The sequence below is a fragment of the Urocampus carinirostris genome, chromosome 13, assembly GCF_059441175.1.
Source record: "Urocampus carinirostris isolate Australia breed hairy pipefish chromosome 13, RoL_Ucar_1.0, whole genome shotgun sequence".
NCBI lineage: Eukaryota > Metazoa > Chordata > Actinopteri > Syngnathiformes > Syngnathidae > Urocampus > Urocampus carinirostris.
In genome coordinates this window covers 22,794,462-22,820,063 of record NC_142361.1, presented here as the reverse complement: position 1 = coordinate 22,820,063, position 25,602 = coordinate 22,794,462, and the positions used below count along the sequence as shown (strand labels likewise).

The following is a 25,602-nucleotide window of genomic DNA, read 5'->3' as shown; positions in this document are numbered from 1 at the left end:
CTTATTTCAAAGGTCGTATGCAATTTTGTTCATTTTAAGTTTTGTTTCCGATGGGGGAAGAAAGAATTCCTTAAAGTCAACTTGTAAACGATATTTTTCCTTATTTTAATGATGTTTTCTTGTTGTATTAGTTAAATAGGATAAAATCTCTTTGAAATAAAAATGATTGTTTCAAAAATTAGCAAAATGTCCTGCCACTGGGGTGAGCTTTTTCTGCAATAAACACAACAAAATATATATTATTGAATAAAACTTGCAGTAGCTCAGGGGTTAAAACGCTCATCTTAGGACTGAGAAGTCTCAGGTTCGATTCCTAATTCCTCAGAGGTCAATGTTGAAGTGTCGTTGGGCAAAACACTGTAGCCCTAATGCCTCAGATAAACATGTAGGAGCCTTGTGTGGCTGTCACCACTATCAGTCTGTAAGTTTGTGTGAATGGGTAAGTGTGAAGCACATTGTAAAGCCCTTAGGCAGGTCTTCAGTGACTTGAAAATGCAGGCCATTTACATTCACTACCTTCCCCTTTTCTCCTGTCAGCCTGCACTTGTCTCTTCAGCAGGCTTGCTAAATCTAATGTTGCTCAAGTTATTGATCCATTCTTGACCGAAGAGCCACTCAAACAGGAACCCTATACGCAGATTCATTTAAAAATGAGCAAGAATGGGCAATATGAGCGAGGCGTTAAGAAAAAGCAAGTTCCGCTTCGACTTGATGCTTCGGGACGTCTGTTGAGAAAAGGCGTGCGTCTTTATTATTCAAAGGGAAGTCTCCTGTGTGCGTTTTCCATGGCAATACTCTAGCGTGTGTAATTACAGTGTAAACAAGGCAGGCCGTGCAAGTGGAATTCCCTGCGCCTCGTGGCCTGAATGTGCTCAAAGACTGATTGGTCGCAGTTAAGGCTCAGTACTTTAATGAGGTTGGTAACAAGACCTCGCAAGAAATATAGAGACAATCTCAAATGGGATTATGCTGAAGCTCATTCGTTTTCAGATGACCCAAGAACCATAGATAACAGGCTACACACAACTTACATTCATATAAACAATGGCCACACTACAACATAATTACATGACACCCCCTTTCCCTCCACTTGGCTTAATACCCTAGAAATCCTTACGATGCTCTCACCAAAGAAGTAGAAGAGGCAGGTGAAAGGGGAAGTATTTGGATTGAGCCTAATTTTTCCATTGATATCATGAGTGGGATTGAGTTGATTTTAGATGATTTGACCACACAAGTTTATGTCGAGGGTCAACATTAAGGCACCTCCTATTACTCCCTTCTCTACCAATCATTATCTTGGCTTCACCAAAGAAGTGAAAGGGGTAGGTGAAAGTGGAAGGAATGGGATTGGGCCTAACTTGTCATGATTGCTAACTCTGGTCACCTGGAGCAATCATGTGAAACAAAAATCCCATTAGTCCCCCTTTCCTTCCATTTTGCCGGCAAAAGCAGACGTCATTGGATCAGTTCTTCAAGAAATAGGACGCACAAAACACTGCTGTGGACCAGTATACAAAGAGGCCAATTAAAAAGTAAGTGGATATTTGATTATTTCCTTTATTCTTTGATTTATTTATTTTTTTACATTGTGTGTCTCTAGTTTTGAGTTTCCTGTGTGTAATTTTATTTTACACTTCATGTGTCAAATTTTATTTGTTCCATGTTTTGATGCTTTTTATGACTTATTTTTAAAAAAAATCATACTTTTGCATTTCTTGGAACGGATTAGCGAATTTGCATTGAAAAGGCGGCTCTACTAACAAATTTTCCAGATAACAAATCTACTCCCGAAAGGAAATAAATTCGTAAGTACAGGTACGACTGTACAAAGAATTGTTATGCTTCTATACCACAGTCTACTTCATTTGCATTGATCGGGAATTGATGACTCCTATTCATCTGCTTAAATTCCGTCTCAGTTGTCGTGCTTAACCTTCAAGATCCTTTAATTGCTCCAGGCACACGTAAAGAACAGTAGCAATGAAGTGACGTCTGCAAGTGAGACGTGCCAAACACTCAAGAGTGAAAAGACGGCAGGACAAAAAGGAAACCACCGACCGCCCAACAGCACCCGGCATCGCGAGCAGCACTTGTAAGCCACCGCGGAGAAAGAATCTTCTCAAGTGGAAAGAAACATGCGCAGCCATTAAGCGGGAATGCCCTCAACACAAGAGCCGTGTCACATTCATCCAGTTAAACTGCGGCCCTCATTTACATGGCAACACAACACACGAGGTTCCGCCCAGCAGGGAAAGTCTGGAAGACGATACTTTGCCAGCATGCAAGAGTGAAATGTCTTGTGCACAATGGAGGAGACCCCTGATCTCATCTTCAAATAAATCAACCAAAAAGAAAGAGTAAAGACCTTAGGGTTGTTTTAACCTCGTTAGCGTGACATGGCTGAAACCCTTGACGGTATTTCATCTCTAAAAGCAGGAACTATTTGCACTCAGCCATTTATTGTCCTAAGCTAACGTCTATTAAATCAATGCTGGTGCTAGCTTAACTGTTTCTGTGCCTTAGCTTTTGTATCGTCAACCATTTTATTTGATAAATTCTCCGTTTTCCCAATGTTATTAATACAGTCGACCTTCAAGTTGTGCCTAACTTGCAGGTTTTCACATTACGATGTAAAATGAGATGTTTTTCGGCCCTCTGTAAAAGGCATTTTCGCCACCATACGACATCAACAACTAATGTGTGTGCCTCAAAATTCTAAAACTGGAAATCTTGTGGCGTTCGTGCAAGTCAAATTCTTTATACGCCTCAAAGATGCCCGTTTGCAATTTGTCTTTGTCATATACTGGTCTGTAATCGCCCACATGAAAATGTCAATATGTTATATGTACGTAACTACCTCCCACAATGCCTTTCTTATTCTCAGTTGAGAGCAAAATCTGGAGTGCTTCAGAAAATATATAATATATATCTGTAATATATTTATTTGCTACGGATCCAAAGCTTGCAGTGATAATAAAAGGAGATGTAAAAACATGATAACAATGGAAATTATGCCTGAGGTTCAAATAAGGCACATGCATCATTACCATTGCTAAGGATATAGCCATAACCAATTGATGATCAGAGACTCCTATGAAATATAAAGAGGCAATTAAAGCAAGGTAATTTTCTAAGGGCGTGACATTTCTTGCAAGTGGATGTTTTCAGTCAGTTGTTCTTTGACTCATTTTAATGTTTAAGTATAATCTCTTTGTATTGTTCAGGTGTTTTCTGTCCCCTTTGTTAAATTGTGGTTGATGTCGTTTTTTTGTGCTAGGCCCAAATAAACTCATTCATTTATTCATTCAAACATTTGCTGTATCCTCCCCTCTCTGCATCCACCTGCTACTCCACTGGATCGACTCAAGTCAGAACATAGGTAAAAAAAACTTTTTTTTTTTTTTTTTCGTTACACGATTATTTATTCATTGTATTATATAATCAGATGTGTGAATATTACAGATAGGTAGTACTTACTATATACTAGTTTGTTATCTTGATGTTTTAATGAATTTAATTACCATAAGGTTTCTATTCCCCCTGCCATTTGGCAAAAAGGAATTCATATTGTATCCCGGGGGTCTACCGTGTCTCATGCAAAAGTATTTAAAAGTCAAGTCATGTTTATTTGTATAGCCCTTAATCACAAGAAGTCTCAAAGGGGTGTACAGACTACAGACTACCAATACAACACATCATGTTAGAATGTCTGGTTGACAGCCTCCTGATGTCAACATCATTCATAACCTATTAAATATAAGTGTGTTTTAAGACTAGATTCAAACACTTCCACTGAAGTTACACATCGAATCTCAGAGGGCAGAGCATTCCACAGCACCTGGAGAATGCTCTCGAACCTGCAATTTCTTCTTGGCTCTTTGGATCAATATTATAAATACTGATGTCTTTTTTAAATAATAATTTCATATTGTAGTTTTTGTGAAAAAAATATACATAACATACTAACCCATTTTCTTTGTGTTTGATGATCTAATTGGTCAGGAGTTAATTAAAACTAACTATTGTAACCATTTCTTTTTTTACATATGAGTAATGATAAAAGTCAAAATAACTACAAAACCGGTACTGTGTGATCCAAAAGTGAGATTTTTAAACCTAGTTGGCACAAGTTGTGAATTGTAAATCCATTCGGACAGTTTAGATACCTTTTGGGTTTCCTCTCAAACTTGCTTGCTTTTTATAAACTATAAAAAACAATTGGAATCTTTACAGCTCCAAATATCGACGGGACTTTTATGATCTTTTTATTGCAACCATCAGAGAAACTCCCGTCGGAGTAGCGCACCAGTCAGATACTCGATCCGTTTTGTGGTCCGAGGGCAGAACAAACAGCTTTACTATTTCGGTCGCATGCAATATGTAAAACTGAAGGATCCCGGTTGTGTGCAGTTTTTACTGTAGCGCCGGCAGCTTATTTTCTCTGATGCGAAAGAGGTGAGCTGGAGGGCGAGGGAACCCTCCGTCATTACCAGCACATAGCAACAACAGATTAAAAAGCGTCTCACTCTCTTGCAGCGAGATGATGATTTTCTTTTTTTTTTTTTTTGCTGCTGCCACTCAATCGTTGATGCGGCTCCTTTTTCTGGCTAGCGCTGATATGATGGTTTCCCCTTGTAATTATTCTTGTGACTCTTTCACATTGTTTTCAATTTGGGGAATCTGAGGGAGACAACGGAATGGATTTAAGCAATTTAGTTTACTACGCAAAGGGATAATGAACAAATTATCCAATTTCACTTTGCTGAGATAGACTCGCATCATTGAAACCGTAGGCAATTCTTGATTTTATCAGAGGCAAAATCGCTTTTTGTTATGGTGTGTGCTTTCTCAACTGTGTCCTAGGTCGTCTACCTTTCAAGTTTTGTTAAGATTGGGTCAGTCAGCATTCCAACGTATTACGGCGTAATACGTTGGAATGCTGACTGACCCAATAATTACGCGTTGTCTTTTTTTCCCCATGTTTTGTCCATTTACAGTTAGTGTTCAAACATGTCCTGCATTATCTTCCTTTTATTTTCAGTTAGTTAGAGTTCAAGCATGTCCTTTATTGTCTTATTTTCATGTTTAGATTGAGCATATCCTTTGGTGTCTTTCTTTCATGTTCAGTTAAGTGTTCAGGCAGATCCTGTGATGTCTTACTTTCATGTTTTGTTCTGTTGGAGTCCAACATATTTTGAGCTGTTTTTCTTTAATATTTTTTTTGTTTCAGAAAGTCAGTGTTCCAACATAAGCTACATTGTCTCCTTTCTCGTTTTGTTCAGTTAATGTCCCAACCTATCCACTGTGGTTTTCTTTCATGTTGTTGTTCCAATAGTTAGTGCTCCAACAAATCCTGCATTGTCTTCCTTTCATTTTCAGTTACTGTTAAGTTAGAATTCAAGCATATTCTTTGTTGTTTTCCTTTCATATTTAGTTGGTGTTTGAGCATATCCTTGTTCGTCTTCCTTTCATATTCAGGTAGTGTTCAGGTACCTCCTTGTTTGTCTTACTTTCGTGTTTTTATTTATTTACAGTAAGTCAGTGTCCCATCATTTGCAACGTTGTCTTTTAGGTTTTGTTCAGTTAGTGTCCCAACCTAACTACGGTAATTTTTCCTTCATGTTTGTGTTCCGTAAGTGTTCCAACAAATATTGTGTAGTTTTCTTTGATTTTTCTGTTCTAGTGGTGTTTGTGAAATAGAATACGTTGCCTTTTCATATTTTTGTAGTTATTTGGTGTCCCAACATATCCTGTGTAGTTTATTTTTATGTTTTGTCCAGTTAGAGGTTCTACATATGCAATGTTGTCTTCCTTTCATGTTTTTGTTGAGTTAGTGTCCTAACATATCCTGTGTACTTTTGGCTTTCAAGTTTTTATTCTATTAGTGTTCAAACATCATCATGCATTGTTTTCCATGTTTCAGTTTCTTAGTAATTCAACATAACCTACATCGTTTCCTTTCATGCTTTGTTCTGTTAGTTACGAACATATCCAGCATACACATACTGTTATTGCACCTTCATTTGGATGTTTATCTGAAACTAAAAGATATAGAGGACTACATAGAAATAATGAATAATTTTATAGCATACACATTACATATTCTATGTAACTTATTTTACTGTCATTTTCATAGGAGATCTCTATGGTTGCAGCTCGATTTCACATAGTGGAATCAAGCCGGGATTGCACAGCAACACTTGCTTTTTTATCTCAAATTTCAGAAAACCAAGATCAATAAATTCGATTTTCAATGTTAGACCACCTGCCAGCTTCACTTCCACTCTGCTTCTTGCATGAATTTGTGCCAATGAACTTGCATAAACAAGGGTACAAACAATCAATACCTGCTGAAGGAGAGGTGAAGCCAACCCCTCCCTGTCCATAATTAGATGCATAAATTAGACAGTCTTTATGTTTTCCGAGGGCAATTTGACCCATGTGGGAAGCAAACAAGGTGGAGCAACAAGAAAACACTGACAGCGTTGCTAAACAGTTGTCATTTAAATAAACGTCATTCATTTGCCTGCTGTTTATTGCACTTGCTGGGATACAAAATACAGTAGACCCCTAGGATACGACGACACAGCCTTACATTTTCACTTTGCTGGTTGTTTTTTTTTTGGAACATTTTTCTCACTATACTTTAACAAAAATAATTTTGTGTGCCCAATAACATAAAAAACACATGTGTTTGTGCATATGACTGTCCAAGTTACATCCCTGAGATGCCTCTCTGCAATTGGTCGATGTTATATAAAATGCTGTTCTGCTATTGGTTTCCCCCACAGCATCATGAATAAGCTAATATATCATTGGCTGAACTACCAAACACAAAGTCTTTCTCTTAACTCAGCTCAGAATCTCGTCAGCAATATTTTATTTTTTGTACTATATTTCTTCGCTGTGGCTCCGAAGGTTCGCAGTGATGCCAAAGGGAGAAGCAAAATCATTATAACCATGAAATTGTGATGATGCAATTATGAAGAAAATACAAAGAAGGCACATCTATTGCTACCCTCACCAAGTTGCATGGCCGTAACAAATCGATGACCGAAACTACTATTAATAATAAGGAAGTTTCAAAATCAATTTTGCTTTTAATCCGCCGTTGCTGTCTTCGCCATCACTTTGCAACCACCGGCTACTCCACTACACCAGCTCAAGTCACGTCATACAAGTAAACAAAACATATTTTACTGTACTTTTATATTTGTTCATAATGTCATTTAATCATTTACACATACATTACACGTAAGTAGTACCTATTTCAATGTTTTTTCTAGGGCACCGGGACTTCAGAACAAATTAGCTATGCATTAACATTGCTTCTTCCGCTAGACAGCAATTTGCATGGCAAACTCCACCGCAGAAGAATCCAGTGTCTTATTCCGGGGTATACTCTAAAATGAATACAGCAAAGGTTTGATAAAAACACCAACAAAAGGGATTTCCTTCCAAAAGTCTTCCACTGTCAGATATGACAATATCTGAAGGATGTAAATAAAAACAGCAAAGCCTTACATCGTGCAGTCCAGTCAAAGTTAAGATCTCCTGGAATACGACAACCGGAGAGTATTTGAAGGTGATGAGCATCCCCAAACAGCATTCGGCAAACGACCTCCTGGCAGCTGACACAGCATTGGTGCCTGTGTCCTGGAGATGCGAGGTAACGGAGCGGTGCTTCCATCCATCACCTCTTTACACACATCAGCCTGGTTTAATGTCCTTTGCAGACCTGCACCGATCCACACCGGGCCACCCGGAAACACGGGGCAGCTAATTACTCCTCGCCGATGGCTCGGGTTCACCCGTCATTTACCACCTCCAGGGTGTAATCCCTTCCAGGATGTTAATGAGGAGCCCAGCCAATCACATCCCTTTCATTCATTACTCCTCCAGCGTTTGCACTATGAAGAGTAGATTTTGGTGGCAGCAGGCCATGCAGTCACTGCAGAATCCGTTGGGGAATGAAAAATACGACGCTGAGCATATTGATGAGACAGCAGAAAGAAAGAGAAAATGCTGTCTTCATTTCTTAAGTGCTTAGCAATGGGAAGACCCAGACCTGGAATGCTAGCCTAATAGGAAACCAGCTGTATGGAATGTAGCGGGGAACGCCTGAGATAATGATGTAAATCAAGCAAAAACTGTGTGTCTGCCACGCCTAAACAAGGAATCACCAGCCTTTTTTAAGCGAAAAGTTACTTTTTGTTACCGATTATCGCAAAAAGTTTCCTATTTGATACGAATTTCTGAAATGACGGGCTTATCTTATTACCGGTTGTATATATTAGAAGTAGTGTTAGAATAAGCTCTGTCAGCCACTAAAACATCTGCCTTGTATAAGGGAACATAGCGATTTGCATATGTCCATTATATTCCCATTTCAAAAGGAATTTTAGAAGAATTGCTGCTTTTTTTTAATTGAAAGACACGAAGATTGCACATGCTAGTTACAAAGTTAACTTCCTTGAAAAACAACCTACCGCTCGTGAGAAATTCTGAGAACCAATCTACAGGCTACTCAGCTGTTCTAAGGAGGCTACCTGGGGCCCATGAGGCACCACACTGACCACCCCCGTCTTAAATGCTTGGAAAAAAAGACAAAGGAAGTTAGTTTTTAGTAAGCCAGTAAAATTCCAACAAACACAGGACATTTTTTGGACATTTGTATTTGGTTTATATCGATAATTTCACCAAATGTATTCAAAAGATTTGTGTTTACCTTGTCTCAAGTCAGCCCCGCTAAAGTCGTCTTTTCGACAACACAGTATTAGGTGCATTACTCGACATAACTATATTATATACATAAAAGACAATCATAATATAATTCTCCTACATTTTACAAATTATTTCTATGAAATGTACAAACATTTTAAACTATAGCGTGTTAATGAATACAAATAAAAATGTTCCTAAGCTCCAAATTACTATTCAACTTTGTGGCTTTAAAATAGTCACTTATAAGTTTTTGTGATATATTTATTACTTAAACTTAAAAAGTGGTTCTTTGCACAATGTTATAATAGAAAAAAAAAATGTTAGACGGGAACGACCCAGCTTTGCAGCTGCAGACTTAAATGCAGGACCTGCCTCAGAATATTTAAATATTGTAAATAGGGCAATTTCAATTCTGTCATTCAATTGAAACAAACATGTCATACATTCTGGATTTATTATGAAATTACATTAATATCTCAAGCCTTTTATTATTTGAATATTGCTCATTATGGTTTACTTCCTTCTTGCATACTTTTATAATATTGTAATATTTTGAGATGGGGCATTTGAGGTTTCACAATAATCAGGAATTTTAAAACAAGAAAAGCCTTGCAACACTACATTGATTTATAATGAATGAAGAATGTATGACTTCTTTATGACCATTACAGAAACTAGAGTGTCCTATATTTATTATTATTGTAACTTGGCAAGAGCTTCTTTGGACAATATAAAATGATTTAGGTCAGACAGAAAAAAACATAAGTTGACCTAGCTTTGCAACTGCAGACTTGTATTTAGAGAAATGCATTTTTATGGGCATAGAAATTGTTTATAAAAAGGATTAAAACTAAATTTATCTCTTATGAGTAGTATAACGATGAAGTTTTAATCTACCAGAAAGACATTTGAAAGTTACTTTTCCGCAGATCCCCAAACTTACACTCTTAAATCGTGTCTTAAATTTCCAGCCTCAACACTTCAATGGCAACCTTAATTAATTAAAACAAACGAGTAAAGACTTTGCAAGAAAAATCCGAAGTAGCCACGCCAGATTTTCAGAACAAATGCAGCGCTCTTAATTGAAGAGCAGACAGCTTGCCTGAACTCTCCCACAGCACACAAATCAGAGCAGGACACGCTTCCTTGGCTTTTCCACCTCGACAAAGAGGAAGGAAATCCGTCAGAGGCAAAGCCAGCGAGGTCTATGCCGTCATCTCCTTAACGTCAAAAATATTCGCCATCGTCTTCAGAGGGCAACCAAATACGTGACATCACGCCCATCAGCAAAAGCAGGGTTTAACACTTCCCTCTGATTTACTCTTGGGAGGCCTTATCGCTAGTCTATTGTCAATTTCATTTACTGGGGAACTGTCAACAGGGGATAATGTATTGCGGCCACATGGGTGATGTTGTTCGTTTTGGGCAGAAAGCACAGAAAAAAAAAAGCCGCCAGGCAAAACACAAATTTGCTGTCTCGACGTCTGTTCTTAGCAACAGTCGACCAGGGGGAATGGATCTTGGCTACAATCGTGCATTTCCTTTACTGAAGACCATAATGACACGCCTCCTGACAAATCTTCCTTCTGAAGGTCCCAGCTCGCTGCAATATAGTATTAGGGATAATGGATCGCAGATTCACGAGTGCAGTTCATTTTCAGGGAAACTACAGTAACGGGAACGACAAAGAAAAAGTTGCCGGATCCGACAAAAGTGGTCTCCTCTCGCAGCAATATGGGATTGGGAATAATAAATCCAGGCCGCATGAGTGCAGCTCATCTCAGAGGGTAATAGAGTGACAGCAAAAAAATAGCCAAATCCCGACAAAAGTGCACTCGGTTCGTCTCTGCCTGCAACAAAATGGGAATGTGGATAATGGATTGCACCCGCAGTTTAATGTAGGGGGAACAACAATAACGGCAAAGAAAGAGTCGCCAGACCCATCAAAAGTGTGCTGTGCCAGTTCCCGCTTGCAGCAAGATGAGGGATAATGGATCACAACTGCATGAGTGCAGTCCACTCCGTACAGAACGGCAAGAATGTTAGTGTATTATTTCTGCGGCAAAATTAAAACACGGGAATGGTAAATTGCTAAAGATACAGTTACTAACGGGAATATCAGTAACACATAATCATGAAACCATCAGATAAATAATTCCACAATTCCGTAGTTTAAAGCAGGTCTATTTTTTATCATGCACACATGTTAGCATAACATGAACTCTAAACCAGGGGTCTCCGACGTGGTGCCAGCGGGCACCAGGACATCCCCTAAGGACAGTTGAGGTGACCACAGAACTGTTCTTAAAATAGCTCACCAGTATTTATCTAGTAAAATGTTTTTTTTATTGGTTGACTGAGTATATTGAACCCTATTTTCAATATCTAACCTGGTAATAACATAGTAATAACATAATAAATTGTTGATTTAGAAATTCTAATAAATAAATTCCAGTTTATGGGCTTCATGGACAAAAATAATCTATTTAACTATTAATAATTACCTTTAAGCAATTAAAGAATAGAATAAGAATATAATGTATTAAACATGTGTATTTATTCATATTTTTATTTATTTATTTTACAGGAAATACAAGAAACTAAATCCCAATTTATGGGTTTTATAAACCGAATGAGAACAAAATGTTTTAGCTAGATATCTGGCTACCGTTTTAGCTTTCTAGTTAGCAATCTTCATACTTTTTTAGCTATTTGAGACTCCTTCGGTTTAAGGGCTATACAAATAAACATGACTTGACATGACGTGACTATTTAGAAAGCTAACTATCTAACTTTTCACATTATTTGCATGCTTATTAGCTAACATTTGTTCTTTTTTGCTAATTACCAAGCAATACATTTTGTCCTAATTTCTAGCTACCTATCTAGCTTTTTTAGCTTACTATTTGGCTATTAAGTTGGCTTTTTACTCTTAGCAAGCTACCTAGCTCCCTTTTAGTTTTCTTGCCCGTTTACTTTTCTTGCTAACTATCAAGCTACCTTCTTAGCTTTGTAGCAAACCGTCTAAGTTGTTATTTTAGATATTCATATCAGACTGGTTTCCCTTTGCGCTAAAAAAGTACAAAAATACACCCAAAAAGTAGCTTTCAGCTTGAAAAAGGTTGGAGACCCCTGCTCTAAACTGTATGTATTTTACGCCATTGAATAAAAAAACTGCAGAATGGCAATCTTTAGGAAAATATTTCCCACGATGAACAACACTACAGGCACATTGTCAAATTTTATGGCTCCACAGTATCCTGGAGAAATCTGTCAAATAATATCAAACCCTTTTGAGCCTGCTAACAACTGCACAGTGAACTGACATGGCTGGCAGGAGAAAACGATAACTCGAATTACAGTTTCTTCGAAATAGACAAAGGTACTTGTAAATTCGCTCGAGCAGTGGAATATTGGACTTATGGAGCACTCTGAATGAAACGTTTAATGCCTATAGACAACCAATAAACCGGTATACGTGGCTTTTGAGAAGATTACAAGGGCAACGTCTTTACGCAAATCGATGTTGTATCCGATTGCAACTCTTGGCTTTAAGAAAAGGATGATTTAGTTCAAATCCCGTTAAGTATCATGTTTGTTTGCTCTAAAAGTGAGCTTCATTGCTGCGTCCCATCTGTTTAAAAGTAGTGTTTATACATGGCTTGCCATAACATAGACTTACACGATACACGGATGGATACAAATGTTACTACTATATACAGACTGGATCATTTTTGCCTTCCAGGCAGGATAAAAAGCGGGAATGTCCCAGAGAAACCAACCAATACATGAGGCTTTTATTGAGTAAGCTGGAGTTTGTATGTATCACTCTCTGTGTACTACAAATCTTAGAGTACAAAATTTCATGCGAACAGGCAATTGGATTCCTTAAATGTGTACGTAATCAATGAGAGCGAGTAAAAACTTGGCCCCCCATTGCAAGTAATTATAAAGGAAAATGCTATTGTTACAGTGTTATTGTTCTGTTTACCTGACTGCCCATTTTGCACATCTGGTTGGCTACTCCTCTTGCACTATTTGCGCTACTGTAAAATACTATACATAGCCATAATTATTTAGTATATTATTAGCACTCAATACTACAACTCAATACAACATTTTATTTATATCTGTACATTCAAAGAAACTGTGCGGGTCAGATGTATCGACATTTCAGTCTGTATACACCTGTACTAGAATGACAATAAAGTAGATCTGAATCTGAACTGAATCTGAATATTATGGACACGCGCTCTAACTGTAACTCAGAAGTTGCGCATTACAATAACCTCCTGAAAACCATTGAAGAAGAACTGGCATTCTGTTAGCAGAAATCATAAAAGCCGCCACGCTGATAATACTATAATCTACCAAGTCACAGATATGAGTACATTTAATATAATTCAAAACTCGCAGGTAATTTAGTTCAGTTCCTATGAATAGTACAGAATCTGCAAGTTATTTTAGAGCAAATTTCTTTGTATTAAACTCCTTCCTTGTTTACCCATTTTTGTGAGTGTGAGTTGTTTGCCGTGTCAATGCCTTTCATAACTAGTGTATTTATGATTTAATCGTTCACAATGGCACACATACACATCTAGCATTGTTTTTTTTTTTGTTTTTTGTTTTTCAAGATCAATGCCAAACCCCTCCTAGACCGTCCACGCCCCAGGCTCTCCCAAAATTCTATGGAAAACACTGAAAGGTACTGATAACTCGGCTAAGCAGTGATATAGATGTGAAATGATCCCTGGGCCACAAGAGACAAGATCCCAGTAAAGCCTGAGCATCCGAAGACAGCTTCGTCAGTCATTTAAGCCACTCGCCTTCTCTCGGACGACAGCCACTCTTCTTATCGCACTAATCTGGGGGACTTCAGCACTAAGTCAGTGAAGGCAGCACGGATAAATGAGTTTACTCCTATGTTGATTGGATTATAAAGCGGAATCGGCTTGACCTGACGGCTCCTACCATGAGCTGGTGGGATTTAATGAATACAAGAGAGCTAATATCAAAAAATAGAATTCGAGCGATGAGATTATTATTCCATAAAAAGAGCAAATATTTTATTTTTACCTTGTTATATAGCTTCTTTTTATTAAAGTCGAAACAGTGATTTATTCTAAACATATTTACAAGGACAGTTTCCTCGCAACTCCCTCGACACACTTGTGTTTTATACGAAAACTGACTCAATTGTAATCTCACGGAGGTTAAATGTGAGTTTATGGCGTCTTTTGCATCTATCAAGAGATTAACTGTACCAAAAAAGGGACACTTTTCTGTTTCCCCCCGGTGTTAAAACAAAAAACATAAGAAAAAAGTGCTACATGAACAAAGTTCCAAACGAAAATGAGCTGCTGTTACACTTTAGGCCACTCGGGGCAGTAGTATTAAAACGGACAATCTCCGCGTTCTGATGAGTAACTGATGCACTTTTAATTTGAAATGTCACAATGAAAACACTCCTAAAGAGCATAGATTATTAGCATTAACATCTGCACTATTTTGGGGATTTTTTTAGAACGAATAAAAATAAATACCATTACTTTGGAATGGAAAAAATGTCGGTCCCCATAATTCCATGTTCGAACACCGATCCCAAACGGATTATAATCGAGTACTGAGGCGTAACTGTGTTGGCAACAGTCCAATCGAATTATTTCCTGGAAGTAAACATACCCAAGTTGTCTTTTAAAGGTAGAGCATATTTAATAGCAAATTTATATAGCCATTCTGCCCTGAAAAAGCCAGGTTTTGTATGATCACGGAAGGTAAGTAGTGTCTTAAAGTTGCTGGGGTGGTTAATATATGAATGGGAGACCACCTGGGAATACTAAGGGATAAATGCTGTATCTTAGTCGTGGTAACCATGGAAACCAATATTTTAATAACCTGAAGGGGAGGAGACCCCAACCCAAAAAAAATACATCCTGGAGAGGGATATGCACCACCAGGCTTTATGGTCTGCATTTCAAGACCTCCCAAAGTGTGCTTAACACTCACCCATTCACACACACATACTCACACACCGATAGCCAGCCATACAGGGCGCCTAACTAGCCCAAAACACACTACAGCAGGGGTGTCCCAACTTTTCAGATTTGGTGAGCTGAAAATGTGTGAGGGACGATCAAGTTTCTCAACCATTTTTATGACCAGTCTTTAATAAATTCAGCCTCCATGAAAGGTTTGCAGTGCTTGGCGATTAGTGTCGCGACCTTCTAGCTCGCCTTTGTAGCATTTTTATTCGACCCGCCGTGTTCGTTTTTTTTGGGGTTTCTCCCCATCAAAAGGGGTGCAGAGGAAGCGAAATCAGTGTTACAATTCTTGCTGTAGGTTCAATTTCCTTAATGGGATCTACAGACAGCATTAAGTATTTCAGACTGTCAGGTAGGTTATAAACCTACAATACAATATACATCATTTATTTTAATTTCAAGTACCAAATAAACTATAAAGCAATTCAATCATATATATTCTAAATCAGCATTCACTATCCTAACTCCCCACAAACTTTTGAAAAGATGAACTACAATACCCATAAATCAACGCACCACAAAAGTGTAGTCAGGTGACTGTGCCTAGACTAAACATTTGTGAATGAAATGAAATGATCTGCATTTATATAGCACTTTTTAAGTCAATGAAGACTTCCTAGAGCGCTTTACAATGTGCTTCACATTTTTTTACCCATTCACACACACTCACTCACCAATAGCGGCCGTGCAGCCATGCAAGGCGCCAACCTGCTTATTGGGGGCATTAGGGGTTCAGTGTCTTACCCAAGGACACTTCGACATGTAACACGGAGGAGCCAGGATTCGAACCTGCGATCTCTTGAATCACAAAACTCAACTTAAATAGCGATCACAAAGGCAGGGGTATTAAACGGCTTAAGGTGATTAAAAATCAACGTGTGCTCACAAAAATATTAACAACAGTCAAACTGGAGCAAAATGAAGAAGGATTTACTGGTGGGGTTTCCCTTCGCTAAAGTTCTCTTGACTCAAGCTCCAATGCACATTAACCTGCGCGCTCCCGTTTGAAATTCTGGAAGCGCAGTTGTTTCAGATTTCAGTGGAAAAAAAAAACACCAATTTCCACTAGTCACTCACAATCAACTTTCCTTTTTTATTTTTAGTCGCCATGTTGGAAATGGGAACAGTGGCCAAAAGGCTACTGCCACCATCTGGTGAAATTGTGTTTTAGTACAAATTTATTTTATACTTTGGTCAACAGTACTGGCGGGACACATATTATTAATTTTAGGGCAGACGCCAGGGGGCAGTAAAATTTGATCACGGCCCGTATCTGGCCCGCAGGCTGGACTTTGACATACCTGCACAACTGCAAGTGGTTAAGGCATCCATGACTTTGAAATGCACCTGAGTTGTCTCTTAAAGGCACAGCATGTTTAACAGCAGGGGAATCTTCAGAGTAGGAAAAAAATGTATGTTGAATGAAATTTCTGAATACTGTTGTATTGGAATATTTCAGCAAATTTGTATAGGTTGACAAGTAACTGTTTTGATCACTAAGGTTTGACAAATGTGACATTTTTGCCTACTGTCAAGTATTTATTATCTTGCTTAGTAATCAAGTACAATGGGGCGTTTGAGTGCTGCTTGGCATTGATGCTACTGCAGCAAGAAACTACGGATACTGTCATCTCACTCGTGCTGCAGTTTCTCAACATGGAAGAAGAAGCTTGCCCCGCGGAATAACACGCGTGGACACACACTGCCTGTCACGCAGTCAGGTACTGTAATCCACAAAAGTTAAAATATATGAGGGTAGATAAAATGAGAAGGGGCGGAGGGGGTAGTTTGGTGGCCCGAGATGATGGTCTTCATCAATCATCAGACGCTTCCAACAACTGCATTGCCTCCTCGTCCCACTCTGCGTGGAAAAAAAAGACACTCAACTCGCCCGAGACGCATTTCCTGCCCCTTCAAAACGAGCTCCAGCGTTTACGCAATCCTCAAAACCCAAAAAGAGCAATGCAGGAAAGGCAAAGCTTCAGGCTAGTTAGCTTTACTTCCGTAGCAAAAACCGACGACCGGGGTTCCTCTCGCCCCCCCTCCTTCTCCTCCCTCTCTCGGACACGTCCTGGGACTTACCGGTCTTAGGTGCTGCCGATGCCGCGGAGAAGGGGCGCGAAGGGCGGGGAGGCTGCCGCCGGCCGTCGCTCCGCCGCTTCGGGACAAGAGCAGGACCGATCTACACACTTTGGCGGCCATCTCTCAAGTGAAAGCTTCGCCGGGGAAGGAGAAGTGCTGCGGGCGGGCGGACCGAGACGCACCGACGGGAAGAGGGAGGGAGGAAGGCGGGGAGGGGAGAAGGAGGGTGGGAGGTGGGGTGCTCGTGGTGGGCGGGTTCGCGGGGCAGGTCCATGGTAAAATTATTTGCATGAACCTTCAATTTAGGAAATGGTTATTGCTAATTAATACGTTAGGCCTAGGGGGAAATTAGCAAATATTAAAGATGATGAAATTAATTGGCACTTTATTTTAAAAACAACCTGTATATATTAATAACTAGCAGACTCAGAGACAATTTCTTCCTCAAAGCCGTTTCCACCCCAACATGGGCGTAACCAACCCGTTTTGGGGTTGCTCGAGCACCCCCAAATTCAACCCAAGCACCCCCAAAATGATAGCATGGATAGGGCTATCTTTTCTGGGATGTGATGGAAAAACGCTAGCTGAAAAAAGTTTAAAAAAAAAGTAAACAAGGCAAATGGTTCAGTCCATTTTATTCCTGGCACCGCTCCCCCGCGCTCTTGCTGGGCTAGTGTCACTTGCAGCACAGCGGCAGAGTCTGTGGAGGCTCTGGTGTACTATGGTGAGAGTATGTTAATACAGTGGGTGTCAAACTCATTTTAACTCAGGGGCCACACGATAGAACAAACATTCTGTCGGGGGCCGGACTAGTAGATTAAAGATAAAGAAAAACAGATAAACAAATAAGAGAAAGAGGGAGGGAAAAGGAGAGAGGGCGGGACAAAGAAAGAAATAGAGAGAGAGGGAGAGAGAGGTAGAAACAGAAGATAAAAAGTCGTGAGAGAGTGGGAAAAGAATAGGAGAGGAAGAAAGAAATCCAAAGAGAAATGGAAAGACAGATGGAGAGAAAAGAGAAAAGAAAGCGCGAAGGGTATGAAGAGAGAAAGAGAAAAGGAAAAAAGGAAGTTAGAGCAAAAGAGGTTAAAAGACACAGAGAGAGAAAGAGACAAAGAGCAACAAAGGAAGAGAAAAAGAGAGACACAGAGAGTGAAAGAGAGAGTGGGAGAAAAGTGGTGGAAAAGAGAGAGAGAGAGAGAGAGAGAGAGAGAAATAAATACAAGTACAGTGTCTTTGTGAGAGGCACCTGGCTTTGGCAACATCAAGTTGACATATTTCAAACTGCAGCTTGTTTTTCTCTTGCGCTTCTCTGAGTGTTGTCTCGCGGGCCAGATTCAATCCCTTAGCGGGCCTATTCTGGCCCGCGGGCCGACTGTTTGACACCTGTGATTTAGAACAACTATTTTACCACAGAATACCGTGACTTTTTTATCTGCAACAGATCTTAAGTCAAGTCATGTTTATTTGTGAAGCCCTTAATCACACGGAGTCTGAAAGGGCTGCACAGATCACAGACTATTGCGAAATGCAGACACCATCTGATCTAAAGCCTCAGCTTTAAGGTAGTGCATAATACAGTTTTCAATACATGTGATATTTGGAAGATTTACTTCCCACAATGCTGTTCTTTTCATTCAGTTCAGAATGACCGAATTACTTCCCACAATGCAGTTCTCGTCTTTTATTTTCGGAATTTCGTGCCATTGCGAGTCGGCTTACCATGGATCAACTTGAATTTTCCACTCAGAAACGTTACCTTCATTTTTTGCATGGCCCATAATAAATGTCAATAATTGATACGTTATCCTTGCACTAATACACATTTCATAGTGCCTTGTTTAAGTCTGGTAAGCACTTGTCCTTAAGACGCTTCAAAGGACAATGCCATACAAACAAATACCTGCTGCCGTTATTGCAGTACCTCTGGAAATGATGCCAACTGTGGTTCTACAGTCTAATCTGGGTTGAGCTTGATTAATAAAGTTCCAAATGATTTGAGGGACTTATGATCTTTGATTTTTGCAATCCGGAGATGGAATAAGAGCTTGCTCTGTCCACTCCACGCATCAGCCCGGTATTGCAGTACCTCCGGGAACGGTGCATTCGCAATGATCGCAGCAAGGCTTTAGGGCTAGGACCTTAGCTTGGCCTTTTGGCTGAGAGTAAGTGTCCTGGCTCCTAGGCTTTGTAGCGTATTATGAACTGACCGATAACGGATAATGGATAATGAATAACGAAGATAGAACAATAACCCTTGAAAACCCCAAAACCCCCACCTGCTGCCGTTATTCACGAAGGAAAAAGAAGAGCAATTGCACAAGCAAAGCCACCACAGAGCAGTGTCGGCGTCATTTTTAAGCAGACTTGTTGAGATCCATGGCAAAAGTTTCAAGCATTCACAAGCACTTCTCACAAAAATGCAAGCATTTACAAGCACATTAGTCCTTGTTTTAACTGCATTGAATTAAATGCCACACTGATCAGCCTATTTTCATTAGTAATAGTGTTTCTGCTAGCCACAAAGTGTAATATAATGTTCGGAAAGTGACACTCCTGAACTAAATCACTTTAAGTGAAATGAATAAACATTTGTTTAACCTGCTGGGTTCTCAGCACCTCCAAAGCTCTGACTTAAAATCGCTCCTGTACCTCAAGTATACAAAACTGAAAAGAATAAAGGTGTATATGCCCAAATAGGTTTGTATCATAAAATTAAAATATTGAGATAGTTTTTTTATTCGCTGTTATGGAATTCAAATACAAAATACTGTCCAAACATACGGAATTCATTACATATCAACTGAAATAGTGCAAGCCTTGTATTTTTTGAATACTGTTTTGCTCTTTATGGGTTTCACGCTACTAGTATGATTTTTCATGATGTTCTAATATTTCTAGAATATTAGTGTTTTATTGGCATTACGAAAAATTATTGAAACCATTTTTTTAAAATATATATATATATATATATATATATATATATATATATATTTTTTTTTTTTTTTTTTTTTTTTTTAATTAAACAAGTAAGAAATAAGATTGGGTTTGCCTGCTTGGAGTCTGGGAGCTGCAGTATTGAATTTGGCCACCAGACGGCGTTGAAGATACCACGAAACCAGACCACATGCAAACAGATGTTTATCGATTTTGTTGGTATTTTTTAGGGGTGCCTTGACACGAAACCTAAATAGAGACACTCGCAGAGGCCTAAAGTACAACTGTGTAAATTTTCCCGAAAATCAGTTTCGGCGTTCCGGGGTCTGTAAGTCACATACAAACACAAATCGGGATTTATGAAGTAGTTAAGATTAAGATGCCATAGTAAAAGAAGGGAGAATTGCATTTCCTCATGGAGTTTATATGTATTCAATATTTTAAATACATTTTAAATACATTGAGTGCTGCTTGGCATTTTTTATATAAAATATTTTGTTGATTTTTTTATTTAGTCTATATGATCTTTTTTTTTGGAGCACAATTATAGTTGTTATCGGCAGGGCTCCATAGCCTCTCTTGACCCCACAACACAAGGTTTACAGAGACAAGGCAGAGCACTGTGACAATACAATTCATAACTTATAAGGGAAAGTAAACACAACTTTGTCTTGAAATAAAAACGCATGAAATCAGTTTGAAAAACACTTGGCTACCAAACAAAGAATCCATCATTCTAATTTTGAAAGGTAGAAAAGAGAAAGTGCTATAAGCGATAACCTCGCTGTCCACCGAGAAGCATTGTTTCAAAGGCATTTCGTGACAAAACAACAGGTGCACTGTGTGTTCCATTTTTAAACTGCCGTCATGGAAACCCAATCCGAGTATAATGCATCATGCTGCCAAGACGTGCGCTTCACTTTTTAGGAGCAATTAACTGTAAGGTTTTATGAAGAGGGTCTCCAAAATGGGGCTAGTGGGCATCAGATAGCCCCAAACGACTAAATGAGCTGCCAGTTGGTTTATTTGAAAAAGCACCTTACCAGTGACTGAACATGGAATAGACTTAGAGTGGCCTTTATTGTCCTTGATGTCAACATAGTTAACATTGTTTACGAGATTAGACGTGGCACTATAGGATAAACATGGAATAAAAAACTTAAACGAGAAAAATAAGATTTTATATATATTATACCAGAGCCATATCCCGCTAGTGGGAGGTGGCTAGAGTCAACAACACTTTCACATTTTTGACTCTTTCTGGGAGATTGATACAGATGAGGGGATTCCCAGCCCCCACGCTCAACCCAACTGATGTGTTGTAACATCTCATTGGGAACCATTAGGTGACCCAACCCCACAATTCCGACCCCTAATGCCGAGCACCAAGCAGGGAGGCAATGGTTGGCAATGTTGTCAGTCTTAGGTATGACCCGGCCGAGGCTCAAACCAGAAACCTCCCAGTCTCGGGGCGTGCACCCTACCCCAAGGCCACCGAGCTGTATCATTAAAATAGTGACATTAGTAGCAACATTTTGCAAAATATAAGAGTAGTTTTCCATTTTAAAATGCAAACGATTTTAATAAAGATACAATAACACAAAACGCCACTTTTTTTAACAGACGAAGAGCCTTGGAGCCTTTTAGATGTCACAAAGTCAAAGGTCGTAACGTTATCACCACAAATGTTGTTTTTTTTAAAGTCATTAGTGTTGCAATGTGTATTGTACTCAAAATTTCGGAACAAAATAGTTTTACCCAGTGATCTAGGATCTAGTACCAGTATTGTCAAATGCCGCTCCCTGTAAATACTGATGTCTGGCTCATCTCTGATGAGCGGGATGGCGCTTTACACAGACAGCGGCTACCGGGAGATGAAAGTGCTGTATCTTAGTCAGATCCGAAAGCTTCTCCTGCTTTTGGTTACCAGACACCTGTAACATCTGTTTCGTTGGGAGGGGGAGGACCCCAAAAACGGGACGGGCCCCACCAGGCTGTACTTGCCCAATTGATGCCTGATGACCATGGCGGTTAAGCGATCTGTAAACTGTGAATAGATTTCTCAATACATTGGCAACAGAATTTTCCAGTCTTGTATGTTTTTTTTATGGTGGTGATGACCCTTGGGAAGATATTCTGAGCGTATTAATCCTTGTTTTAAGGGATCTGTAGCGTCTTCTAGAGGGCAGTATGTCAAGGAGGTGGTGGTCGAGGTGAGAAGAGTCCTTTATAATATTGTCAGGTCATCTGTAGTATCGGGAGCTGGCAATGTGCTCTAAAATGGGAAGAGAGAAGCCAATGATTTTCTGGGCTGTGTTGATGACTTTCCATGCCATGCATCGAGTTTTTCTGGTGTTGGTCTATTCGAAATTCTCAAAATATATAAAGGGTTGAACACATACTTTATGTTTCCGTGGTGCAGTGGTTAGCACATTCGCCTAACACACAAAAGGTCTCCAGTTCGAGACCGAGTGGGAACATATTTTGGCCTGGAGAGGAATGGGAGCCAACAGGCTGTACACACTAAGTCAAGTCAAGTCACGTTTATTTGTTTGGCCCTTAGTCACAAGGAGTCTCAAAGGGCGGCACTGATAATAAACTGTGTGATACCATCCCCTGATCTAAAACCTACATGAGGGCAAGGAAAACCTTGAAAACCTCAGCATGAGGAAAGTGAAGAAACCTTGAGATGGGATAGCAAATGAGGTCATCCCCCTTCCAGGATGACCAGGCTGCAATGGATGTTAAATAGAAAATTAGCTGAAGAGCTGTGAGCCGCTGCATCCATTTGCGCTGCCATACTCAACTAGCTCCACCACAGGAAATGGTGCCCCTACCACCTTAGTGGTTAATGGGATCCAACCAACCAACACATACGTTAAGTGCATTGGCCATAGAAAACTTGAAAACTGTGAAGAACTGTAAAAACAGATTATAAATATGGATGCTGTACATACAAGATTGCAGATGTCATCGTATCATCTAGAATGCCTTTTATACATTGTGAGATCAATCTGGACAAAGTACGTGCTGAATGGTATTAAACCTCTAATTTTAATTAATTCGAGAAACGTTTTACAGGCTCTGCTGGTGCTGTTTTCGAAAGCAGATTAAAAAAAGCGTCGTCATCTGAGCACTTTGTTGCCTCCAGAATCAGACTCGATCGTAAATACAAGTAATAAACAAAGAAAATGGACCCATTTGGTTAATAAATGTCTAGCCGACTCTTTGGTGCAGTTGAATTTGATCTTTGACCACAAGATATGCCATACCTTTATTAGTCAAAGGAAGAAAAACAGATAACAATGAATACCTTTTAAGTCAAGTCATGTTTATTTGTGACGCCCTTAATTACAAGGAGTCTCAAGAACCACTTTACATGGTTTATCTCACTACAAACGACAATTAATGTTTTTAAGATGCCTGTTTGCTATTAGTATATGCCACTGCATCACTTCGCCATAGGCTAAATTCCCTTAGCAAGTAGGCGATACTGTATTTTTTTCTATTGCGTTTATTTAAGGGAGAAGCAAAAACATGATAAGCATAGAAACGAAGCCTGCAATTACCAAGAAGGCACACGCATAGTTACCATCATAGTTACCCTCGCTAAGGAATACGAACTTGACCAACAAACGAACGGGACTATTATTAAAAATAAGACGCTTCAAGCAAGGAAATGTTCTAGATGCATGGCAATCTTTGTAAGTGGAAGGTTTTAAATGAATCTCATTTTAATCCACTGTTGCTATCACTTGCATCCGCCCGCTACTCTACTCAACCAAAGTCATAATGTCATTTTTCCTTTACATGTACAGCATTTGTTATTCAATCAAATGCACGTACATTCCCCATAAGTAGCACATACCACATACTATGTTGCTTTTTTTTATCTGGGAACACCAGGGGTTCAAAACAGAGAACCATATATTTCTATCCCCCGCTATAGGGCAATTTTACCACACAACCCCTAAATGCGAGATATAAAATATAAAATTATAAAAAAAATATCATACACGGATAAATCAGAAGGTTTAAACCCCAGAAAGACTAACTCAGATCCAGAATGACTGAGAGACAGATGTTCTATTTATATTTGCGTGCTTTATAGTTCATTACATGTGGATTATGAGACACGCCACCTGAATCGTTTTGTATAATTAAAGGAAATTAGTGATACCAGAGGGCAGCACGGCAGCGCAGTGGTTAGCGCGTGTACGGCACAGTTCTAAGGTCTTGGGAACCTCCTGTGTGGGTTCAAATCCAGCTACTGGACTTCCTGTGCGGAGTTTGTATGTTCTCCCCGTGCTTGCGTGGGTTTTCTCCGGGCACTCCGGTTTCCTCCCACATTCCAAAGACATGCATTTCAGGTGGATTGGCCTGTTCAAATTGTCCCTAGGTGTGAATGGGCGAGCGAGTTGTCTGTCCCTGTGTGCCCTGCGATTGGCTGGCAACCAGTTCAGGGTGTCCCCTGCCCACTGCCCGATGATTGCTGGAATGGGCTCCAGCACTCCCGCGACCCTATTTAGGATAAGCGGTGCAGCTAATAAGATGAGATGAGATGTAGTGATACTAGATGGTATGCATTTTTTCTATTAGATTTAAAACTTGGGGGCAGCAGTACTTTGTGACACATTTACAGGAGAACTCTACTTGCATCTTTTTTGAAACCATTCGACCTCAAAGGTACAATGTGTGATGTTTGACCACTAGATCACACTGTAATGTCTAAGGCGGGAAAAATCACTGCGAAATGAGCACAACATAGTAGTAGTAGTAGTAGCAGATACTAGATGGTATGCATTTTTTCCATTAGATTTAAAACTTGGGGGCAGCACGGCGGCGCAGTGGTTAGCGCATGTGCGGCACAGTTCTAAGGTCATGAGATTGAACCTCCTGTGTGGATTTTGCATGTTCTCCCCGTGCTTGCGTGGGTTTCCTCCCGGCACTCCGGTTTCCTCCCACAGTCCCAAAACATGCATGTCAGGTTAATTGGCCGGTCCAAATTGTTCAGGGTTGTGAACGGATTGTATGTCTCTGTGTGCCCTGCGACTGGCTGGCAACCAGTCCAGGGTGTCCCCTGCCCACTGCCCGGATACAGCTGGGATGGGCTCCAGCACCCCCGCGACCCTTCTGAGGATAAGCAGTGCAGATAATGGATGGATGGATGGATTTAAAACTTAGTGTTGGTGTCCTGCAAGCTTTTTATTTGTATTGACTAAGTGAAATATAAAATTGATTTAACAAAAGACTAATTCCTGTCATGTTGTGTCTTAAAGATATGATGTCTCAAAGAGTCCTCAAGAGTATATAAGGATCTTTTTTAAAAAATCAATGTCTGTATATATATGATGTGTCGTCTTCTTATACATTTTGTTCAGTTAGAGTTAATTAGTTACCCAAAATTTTCTGCATTGTCTTCCTCTCTTGTTCAGTGTAAGTAGGTGTTGTTAACTTATTCTGCGTTATCTTTCTTTCATGTTGTTTCGGTAGGGTTGTGCGGTGTTGAAAGGTTATGAAGTTGTTATATCCAAGAATGAATATGGTCCCTGGGTCCTTGTCCTTCTATGTTTTGTTTCGTTAGAACCACTATCAGGCCTTGTGTTTTCCTTCATGTTTTGTTGTTCAGTTGGAGTTCCATTATATCGTTTGGTGTCCTAATTTCATATTTTGTTTTGTTATAACTGGTTAGTGTAGGTACATGATGTAGTATTTCTATTCATAAATATATTTGCTGGATCCTCAAGTTATATGTTTTGTTCATTTGCTTCTGTTTTAGTTAGTTAGTTACTGTTAGTGTTTTAGTTAGAGTTTTAAC

General features: G+C 39.5%; 1 protein-coding gene and 1 pseudogene across 1 annotated transcript in view; one reads left to right on the top strand and one right to left on the bottom strand.

Moving 5' to 3' along the window:
- The window catches only part of mcu (mitochondrial calcium uniporter), a 96,278-nt gene extending 79,248 nt beyond the window's left edge, over positions 1–17,030 (bottom strand). Inside the window, exon 1 of the mRNA XM_088351532.1 lies at positions 16,851–17,030. Within this exon, the coding sequence (XP_088207658.1) occupies positions 16,851–16,970 (120 nt within the window). The 5' untranslated portion in view covers positions 16,971–17,030. The remainder of the gene's footprint in view (positions 1–16,850) is intronic.
- A 1,831-nt stretch (positions 17,031–18,861) lies between these two features.
- Positions 18,862–18,951, top strand: LOC148354104 (U2 spliceosomal RNA; annotated as a pseudogene).
- The last annotated feature ends 6,651 nt before the right edge of the window (positions 18,952–25,602 follow it).